General features: G+C 37.8%; 1 protein-coding gene across 1 annotated transcript; it reads left to right on the top strand.

The window, feature by feature from the left end:
- Positions 1-3,243: 3,243 nt before the first annotated feature.
- LOC119775391 lies at positions 3,244-8,727 on the top strand. Its single transcript, XM_038273359.1, has 7 exons — positions 3,244-3,382; positions 3,940-4,018; positions 5,669-5,740; positions 6,857-7,849; positions 7,933-8,094; positions 8,169-8,264; positions 8,361-8,727. The coding sequence occupies exons 4-7, from the start codon at positions 6,872-6,874 to the stop codon at positions 8,376-8,378; spliced, it is 1,254 nt and encodes a 417-aa protein (XP_038129287.1). The 5' UTR covers positions 3,244-3,382; positions 3,940-4,018; positions 5,669-5,740; positions 6,857-6,871; the 3' UTR covers positions 8,379-8,727.
- The last annotated feature ends 568 nt before the right edge of the window (positions 8,728-9,295 follow it).

Raw genomic sequence — 9,295 nt, 5'->3', positions numbered from 1 at the left:
AAAGAAACAAACAAAGAAGGAAAGAAAGAAAGACTTTCAAATGGGAAATGTTAACTCTTTAAGTAAACACCTACTAATCACTGTTTTTGAATTTACCACTTCTGCAACTAGTTGATCTTTTTCAATATTCTTTTGTTTTCAACTCAAATTAGTAAATTTTTAATTGCATAATAAATAAGGCACAGTACTGTAATTACTTCGAAGAGCTTATTGAGCTGCTGGATTAACTGAACAGGAAGTGCTTTTAATTTCATATCTTAAGCAGGAAATGTCTATGTGATGGCGCATCCAGGTGTTGCAGGTATACTACTTTTATTACTGTATGTCATGTAATAATCCAAAGTCATATACACCAGTGTTTAATATATTTGAATTAAATGCTCAGCTATCTTGTGTGGCAGCCGTATTCATACTCCTTTTTTTCTTTTTCTTTTTTAGCATTTGCTTTGAAACAAAAACCATCCACAAAATGCAGATAAAAGCCAAAAAGCTTATCCAAAACACAGTAGCAAGAGTTCTTTTTGTGTTTTTTTGTTGTTGTTGTATTTCAATTATGTTCAGTTCAAAAATACTTTATTAATCCCAAAGGGAAATAAAATTTTGATAAAAAAGATGAAAGAAAAATTCCCCAAGACCCCATAAAGGCATTTTGGACTTACTATAAATATTAAAATTTCTATTCATTTCTGGTTTAGAGACAGAGTAAAGAAAAAAATATATATTCTAAGTTAAAATAAAATAAAAAAAAAACACCTGTTGCTTTAGAAGGTAGAGTATCAAGTGCTATCATTGGCTATCAGCTTAGGAGATAGGTTGGATAATTCCTTGCAAAAAAAACTGAAATAAAAGATTTTGGTTATTTATGATTAAGATTTTTTCCACATGAAGCAGAAAAATATGTTTTTTTTTACTAATATTGACATGAGAATAGGATTTATCATGTAGTTTTTTTACTCTGATCTTTCACAGCACAGTTTAAGCTTTTAATAATAATATCAATGAGAAAACTCTCCAAATTAGGAATTCATTAACATGTCAGGAGAGCAGCTGTGGTCAATTAATAAATGAGCTCAGCACAATATAACACAACACCTGCTAAATTGGATTATTATAGACCATATTAACATGATTGCGGATTAAGACTCTGGCGCAGCAGCAATTACGTACGACAGGAGAAACCTGTTTACTTGAAGAGATTTTATTATTTGGCTGGAAGATGAGTTCAGCAGAAAATCCATTGAAACTACAGGGAACAGAGATGAGTACAAGTTTCAACTGATAAAGAGATGAACAGAGATGGTGGACTTACTTTGTTGGGCTTGGAAACAGTCTGAGGAGGTGGGGTAATAGACACACTGGTAACTAACAACATGTGAACAAGAACAACTATAACTAGGAAGTTTTTGACTAGGAAACCAGTTACCACTAGTATTAGGTAACCGTCTGTCGTCTGCCTTACAGATACCACTCCTCTAAATAATTTTTCCTTGATTGCAGCTGATGAGTGCCAGCTGGAATCTACAACTGTGTGGTGCACCCTGAAAATGAAGGTGAGAGAACAAAAAAAAAAAAAAAAAAAAAAAAAAAACCCCTCCAAACCAATACACAGCTCTGTGGACACAACAGTAACCCTAACTGTACCAACAGTAACTCAGACATTTACTCACAATTCTTATAAAAAAATAAAAGGACCAGCATCCATAGAGTAAAAATGTACGTGTAAAGTTTCAGACTGAGAATGCAGGATTCAACCAGACACAGTGGTAGAGGGTTAAAAGTTTTATTCACTGAGCTCTGAGCGATATACGCGCTAAACACAGTGGGTCTAGATACGGCCGAGGCGGTGTGGAAGTGGGGGCAAGTTTGTCTGACAATGGAGGGACGTGACGGCGAAAAAGAGCGGGAATCCAGGTGAAAAAAGGGTCCCAGCATTCTCGCACACCTCGCTCTTCTAGTTGGTCCAACTTCACGAGTTGTTTTCCGCAATTTCTGTCATAAAAACAAAACAAGCCGGCCTTCTGTCTGTGGTCACCTACTATTTAGGAGATGTGCACCAGAGTGTCTGCGGAGGGGGCGGGGACGTCTTTTTGTTCACTGTGACACCTACACAGAGGACCTAGTTTCGAAGTATAAATCAGCCTTAAAGGAATAGTACACCCAAAACATGATTAGCCTTCATTTTCTACTCACCCCCATGCTGAACAACACTCTGGAGTACTTTTTTAATATCTCAAATGCATCTGGAGATCTGGGAGGCTTCTTGCTGTCTGCTGACATTCAAATAATGGAGGTCTATGCCGCCCGAGACAGAAAGGTCCATAAAAGTCCACAAAAAACGTGTAAATATACCTCCATACTGCTCGTCCAATGCATTCCAAGTGTCCTGAGTGGGTAGCATCCAGAATTTACTGGAAACGAAGTCATTTAGAATGTTTTTAGAGCATAAATAGTAGTGTATAGGATTTCCTGAAAGCGCGCACCTGCGCGATCACGACGCTACGGAAGCCGGCAGACCAAACCAGATGAAAGTGCGCATTCAGCGTCTGCTCTGCCAATAATGCAAGCGTAGAAGAAGAAATGTGCCGTTTACCTGTGCAAAGAAAGAAACGACGAAAGAAAAATGTCAGAGGACTTCAGTGTTGAGGAAGAGCATGAGTTCTTTGCAGAGCTGAATGCGCTGGTTTGGTCTGCCGGCTTCCGTAGCGTCGTGATCGCGCAGGTGCGCGCTTTCAGGAAATCCTATACACTACTGTTTATGCTCTAAAAACATTCTAAATGACTTCGTTTCCAGTAAATTCTGGATGCTACCCACTCAGGACACTTGGAATACATTGGACGAGCAGTATGGAGGAATATTGAAATGTTTTTTGTGGACTTTTATGGACCTTTCTGCCTCGGGCGCCATAGACCTCCATTATTTGAATGTCAGCAGACAGCAAGAAGCCTCCCAGATCTCCAGATGCATTTGAGATATCAAAAAAGTACTCCAGAGTGTTGTTCAGCATGGGGGTGAGTACACTGTAAAACCCAATGGTGCTTCTCACTAAAAGAATTAAGTTATTTTTACTCAGTTCAGCTAAAAAGTCAAAATTACTTTTATAAACTGTGTTATGTCGGTTCAAAACTAACAATGTGATATACTAACTCACTTATAATAAGTACTCATACGCTTATGTTTGATTTTGAGTAGATTTGCTTTAAACTGTTCAAGTAATCATGACTGATTCAGACAAAAAAAAAAAAAAAAGCCCGTCTACGTCATCACTGAGTTTTGCACACGGCGCCAAAGAGTTTTGCCCGGACTTCTCGCATTTTCTGCAAACTTCGAACCAGACGAACTCAGCACAGAGGGGAGCTTCAGTGACTACGTGAAAATATCAAGGTAAATGTTTTTTCTTGTTGTTTAAATACATACACAGAGATTGCAACCGAATTTATCAAACGACTTTGCCAATTTTAAGCAGAAAAACGGAGCTTGCGAGCACATCTCCCGCCTAAGGTTGCCTGAAGTTTACATATATAAATTTAAAATATTGCGGTAGGTTGTTCGGTTAAATGGTTTACTTTTACAAAGCAACTGCGCATTTTTTTAGTTCGAATTTTTTAACACAGCGTTTGTGAAAATAAATTGGTGCTGGTAGACAATCCCTCCTGTACATATTTAAATATAACGGGGGCGGCTTGATTAAAACTGTGTGCTGAAACATACTTTTTCAAACTGCGTGGCCGAAGACATGACGGTAAATTAATGTTTTTTTTTGTTTTTTTTTGTTAGACTTTGCAAACCTTTTAAGTTTTTTTATTTCTTTTACACCAGATGTTTAAAAATTGTAAATGTAGTTAGTTTCTGCTATCCACATGGAACATTTTAGGTGTAGTTAATGTGCTGCTAGCTCTGGGTTAACATGTTACAATATTTTTTTTTATGTTGCATTGCAGTGTTTAATTTAAAAGGAAGCACACTTGGAAGGACCATAACCACCACTTCTGTTCAGCCTCTTGAAGACAGCCAGAGAAGGTAATATAAAGTGTTCCATATCTAATTGTGACCCTTTTTTATTTTCAGAAATGTGGAATTGCAAGTTGTGTAGTTTTTCTACTGCAGTAAAGGTCATGTTGCTAAAGCATTATCGGCTTAACCATGGTCAGTATTCAACAATTTCACCTTTACCCTGTCTCTACAACGACTGCATGTGTACATTTAGTACATTTAATTCTTTAAAGATACATATGTCAAGAATGCACACTGCTACACAAAGAGAAGAACTTTCTTATCCATCTCTTATGGATTATGGATTTTGTTGCCCTGTGTGTACCTTTAGGCAGCCATTCATTGAAAGGCAAATGTTTATCCATCTCAGGGGGCATTTAAAAAAAAAAGAAACTGTGCCATGTCCTTTTAAGGACTGCAGTTTTAAAACAAATGTCTATTCGACATTTAATGCCCACAAATGCAGAGACCACCAAAATTCAACAAACTATGATGAAAGCATTGTGCATAGTGTCATGAACATAAACCAAGATGACTTGCAGCTTGACTCAACTGAGTCAATACATGAAAATGAAGAAGCATCCACTAATGAAATCAGTAGTACAGAGGGTTTGGAAGAGCAGTTGCAGTACAATCTGGCTGGTTTTTTCTTGAAAATGCAGAGCATTCTCCATGTTTCCCAGAGAGCAACACAGGAGATAATTGAGCATATTGATAATATTTTTTTATTATCTGAACCACTGATCAGAAAAACAGTTGCTGAAATACTGAAAAAACATACCTGTCCATATACTGACAAAGTGGTTGATGAGATTTGTCAGGCGGTTTCTGATAGTAACATTTTACATAAATGCATCACATCTGAAGGACCGCTTTCAACAGCAAAGAGGAGAAAATCATACTATGAAGCAAACTTTCCATTTGTCAAGCCTGTGGAGTACTTAATTGAATCCTCAAAGCACACCTTTATGTATGTGCCAATTCTTACATCTTTGCAACTGCTGTTGAAAAAAGCAGATGTGCTTGAAGAAGTTAAACGGGCACCCACACAGATACCTGGACATTTCAAATCATTTTGTGATGGATCCTACTACCAGGAAAATGTTCTACTGTCACAAGAGGGTCCTAAACTGTCAATAATACTGTATGTTGATGATTTTGAAATTGCAAACCCACTTGGCACTTCAAAGAAAATACATAAGGTTTTTGCAGTTTATTGGACACTGGCAAACTTTCCAGTCAAATCCCGTTCTGCTCTCCATTGCACTCAGCTCGCTCTCTTGTGCAATTCTAATGATGTACGCCTATTTGGGTATAAGAAATTGTTTTCACCTCTCCTAAATGATCTGAGAACTCTGGAAGAAGTAGGTGTCTATATTGATACCCTTGGTGAATGTCTTAAAGGCACTGTCTACTCTGTTGTGGCAGATAACCTTGCTGCCCATGGGCTTGCTGGTTTTAATGAGAGTTTCAGGTCTACACATTTCTGCAGGTTTTGTCATGCCAAACAAACAGAAATGCAAACAGAAAATGCTGTTACAGGGGATTATGTGATGAGAACAAAAGTTGCTCATGATAATCTTGTACAAGAGCTTCAGAATGGCAGTGAGGAAGATTATGGTGTTATGGTGTATGGTGTTCTTTCTGATCATCTTTCCTTCTTTCATCCTATCACAGGCTTTCCACCTGACCTACTACACGACCTATTTGAGGGTGTCGTTCCTGTGGAGTTGGCGCATTGCATAAAAGGTTTGATTTCTAAGAAATATTTTACCTTAGAAGACTTAAACAGAGCAATATTGCGCTTTCCATACCAACATTCTGACAAAGTTGATCGCCCTCATCCAATACCAACAAATTTTGCTTGCCGTGGTACCATTGGTGGGAACGGACATGAGAATCATGCCCTGCTTAGATTGTTACCACTTCTCATTGGCTCAAAAGTCCCCGAAAGAGACAAATTTTGGGAAGTGCTAATGGACATAAAGGATATTGTTCAGCTTGCCATGAGTCATACTTTTAATCAAGAGACCATTCAGTATCTGGCTTGTAAAATACTGGACCACCGGCAACTCTTCCAGGAAGTGTTTCCAAATGTTCGATTTAGACCAAAGCATCGTTACATCGAGCATTACCCGCACTTGATAAAGTGCTTTGGTCCCTTAGTCCATCTTTGGACTATGAGATTTGAAGGAAAGCATAAGGTTTTCAAAAAAATAATTCATGACACTCACAACTACAAGAATGTGTTAAAAATGTTGGCAGAACGACATCAAAGCATGATGGCATTTTATTTGTCATCATCAAAGTTTTTCAAACAACCTGTGCAGACATCTAAAATGGAGTCTTTGTACATTTCATCATTACCAGCAGATACACAATCATTGATCTCTAGCATTGCTGATAATCCCACTGTATACGGAACAAAAAAAGTAACCATTGATGGCACAAACTTTGAAATTGGCATGTTTGTATGTACGGGGGCATATGCTGCATTGCCAGAGTTTAAAGAAATTCGGAACATATTTCTTGTCAGAAATGGCATTTATTTTCTCTTGAAAGACTATGAGACCTTTTATGTAGAACACTTGAGGTCATATGAAGTAGTAGAGCATCAACTGAAGGGTCATAGTGTAAAATCTTTCAGCCAGTTGTCTGACTACATCCCTCATTTTGCTTACAAGATTGGAAATGAGCTGATTCTCACAACAAAACATTTCATTCTAGTGTCCGACTAAAGAACAAGGACTGAAACATAAGCTGATCTCCCAGCCCTTCAATAGTATAAATGTAATGCATACATGACATAATAGACAGCTGATCATGTCTTGAAATATTACTATATTTGAATCTTGTTTGTTACAGAAACTGCAACTCCAGATGGAAGCAAAAGAGAGCTTGAAACTACGGATCATCCTTGACACTGATAATGCTGAAAGGCTTATCTTGTCATCTCGCCCAAGCAGCGTTCAGGCCCTCATAGATGAAATCAAAACTAGGCTTAAGTTGACTTTTGACTTTCGGCTTCAGTTTCACGACCCAGATTTTGATAATGCATTGTGTAATTTGGTTAAAATAGAAGACCTGCCAGGCACAGCATCCATTAAAGTTGTCAGGTTACTTGATCTGGACCGGATTTCAACCAGCACAGATGAAACAATCCTTCTGACTGATAGCACTGATGCCACAGATTCACCAGAGCGCAGTGGTCGCTGGCCAGATGTTTTTATTGTTCCAACATTTTCTTATGAGGTGGAACATGTGCTAAGGGAAGGCAATGCAGCATTTGAAAAAGAAGGAAAAGTAATCAGACTCCCTAGAGATCAAAAACACAACATCCTTGAGATAATGGGGGAAGAAATCTATAGGCTGAATGCATATCCTAGTAGCACACAAATTGGCAAGGCTGCGGAAGCTTTAGTTAGAAAACATCCCTGTTTGAAGGAGAAGAATTCTGACACTGGGTGGGAAGGGTGGAAGAATAGTCTGAGACACAAAATAGGAAACCAAAGAAAAAAGTTGGCTAAAGCTGGCATCAAAGATGTAGCTGTAAATTCTGGAAAACGCAGCCGAACAAACCCAGAAGGAGCTGCACCAAGGGCCAATATTAAAAGACCTAGGAGAGGGGAGGTAAACTTCCTTCCTAGTTATCCTTCTGGAGAAACAAGGGAGTCTCTAGAAACCAGGAGGCTTGAGATGGTTCAAGAGTTCCAGAAGACATCTGCTGAAAGAAACATTCCCCTTATTCATCAGCACATGATGAGCACCTTTGCCCTCAGGCGTGAAGAGATCATCACAACTTCTCCTCCTGTATCAGAGCTTAAGGAGAGATGGCCAGCCATCTTTAATGAGACACAGGTAAGTACAGCTTGATAAAATGTAGTGTGTGTCAAGAATGTGTTTCTTTTTTTCATTTTATCCTTTTTGGTTATTTTCCTTAGCTGTACTGTGAATTTCACCGGATTACTAATCAGCATCTGCCACATGCGTTTTATGCTGCACTGGATGAATATGCTCCTCAGCTAATTGGGCTTTATAAAAGGAAGAAAACTGGACGGATTGGTGAAAAGATGGACCAGCTTTTGTTGGCCTATGAGGAACAGGTACTTGGATACTGTTACTATATTTGCTTGGTGGCTTTCATTACCATGTTTAACTTTTTTTTTTATCCTTTAAGGACAAAAACGACATTAACGCAACAAGAGCGGCAGCCCTGGCGGGCCTACCCATTTACCTTAAGGAGGATTCTTCAAGCATTTTCAAAACATGCAAAGTATGTTGTTCATTTTGATTACCATATTTTGTCCACTGGAATTAGAAAAGGTTTAATGTATTCTAATAAATAATTTTGAACTCATGTCATATTCAGGATGAAATGGAGTTCTAGGAAGGCGCAGTTGCTCTGGTTTCTGATGTGGGTGAAGATGAGGTGCCTGCTGGAGTTCCATTCTCACCACGTCAAGTGTTCGTTGTGCTTGAAGATCAGGTTGTAATGACTCATCACTCATGGACTGATGCACTGGTGTGTTTGTTTGGGCTAATCTATGCTCTGCATCTCAGCTATCCTGTGAAGTGTACTAGCTTTTTTGAGTTCATTCAAGTAGTTTTACTGAAGCTAGATGATGAAAGAAAGCAACTCAAACCAAAATTGCAGACACTGAAAAATGAGCTGGTGTAGATTGGATTTGTTGTTGCTACATTCATGCCTGTTCAGGAATCAGCGTTTAAGGGCTTTTTGTCAATAGTTCTATTTTTACACGGGTTCTAAATTAGAAAAAAAGGAAACATTCAGTTTGCTAAGAATAAGGAAATTTCACACTAGACATCCTTTTGATTAAATTTAAAGGCAAACTACTGAGAAGCCTCAAATATACCCTTTTTTCATAGTGTGTAATTTTGAGTTTTTTTATTTATTAGAATATTTAATTATTTTGGTTTTAGATAACCTTTGTTGTGTTTGTATTTACTGGTTTATGTCAGTATGTTGAAAAGTAAAAGAATAATTTGAATTTGTTCAAAATTTATACCATCCATCATTATTCTTGTATTGTGAGATTGATACTTCTTATGTTTACCTTTTGAGGTTTGACTTTAAAGACTAAACAGATTTTGTAAACTGTTTCAAATTTACAATGGCATACTTATGTGTTGCATACTGACAGCATGTGTGAATACTGTTACCAAAGTCATACATATTTATTTTTGGTGTATAGGTGTATATCAATACATCAGACTATTGTGGATGGATGAAAACGTAATCATTTAATCATTATCTTAAGATCAGGATGGTTATGGCTGATACCA

The sequence above is a fragment of the Cyprinodon tularosa genome, unplaced genomic scaffold (genome assembly GCF_016077235.1).
Source record: "Cyprinodon tularosa strain WSP-4 unplaced genomic scaffold, ASM1607723v1 ctg87, whole genome shotgun sequence".
In the NCBI taxonomy this organism is placed as follows: domain Eukaryota; kingdom Metazoa; phylum Chordata; class Actinopteri; order Cyprinodontiformes; family Cyprinodontidae; genus Cyprinodon; species Cyprinodon tularosa.
Note: the sequence above shows the minus strand (reverse complement) of the source record. Positions and strands in the feature narration are given on the sequence as shown.

Excerpts from the sequence above, each read along its gene's own strand:
- LOC119775391 (XM_038273359.1), top strand. The coding sequence starts at position 6,872 with ATGGAAGCAAAAGAGAGCTTGAAACTACGGATCATCCTTGACACTGAT. Across the intron at positions 7,850-7,932 it reads CCATCTTTAATGAGACACAG|CTGTACTGTGAATTTCACCG; the intron begins GTAAGTACAGCT and ends TATTTTCCTTAG. Across the intron at positions 8,095-8,168 it reads TGTTGGCCTATGAGGAACAG|GACAAAAACGACATTAACGC; the intron begins GTACTTGGATAC and ends TTATCCTTTAAG.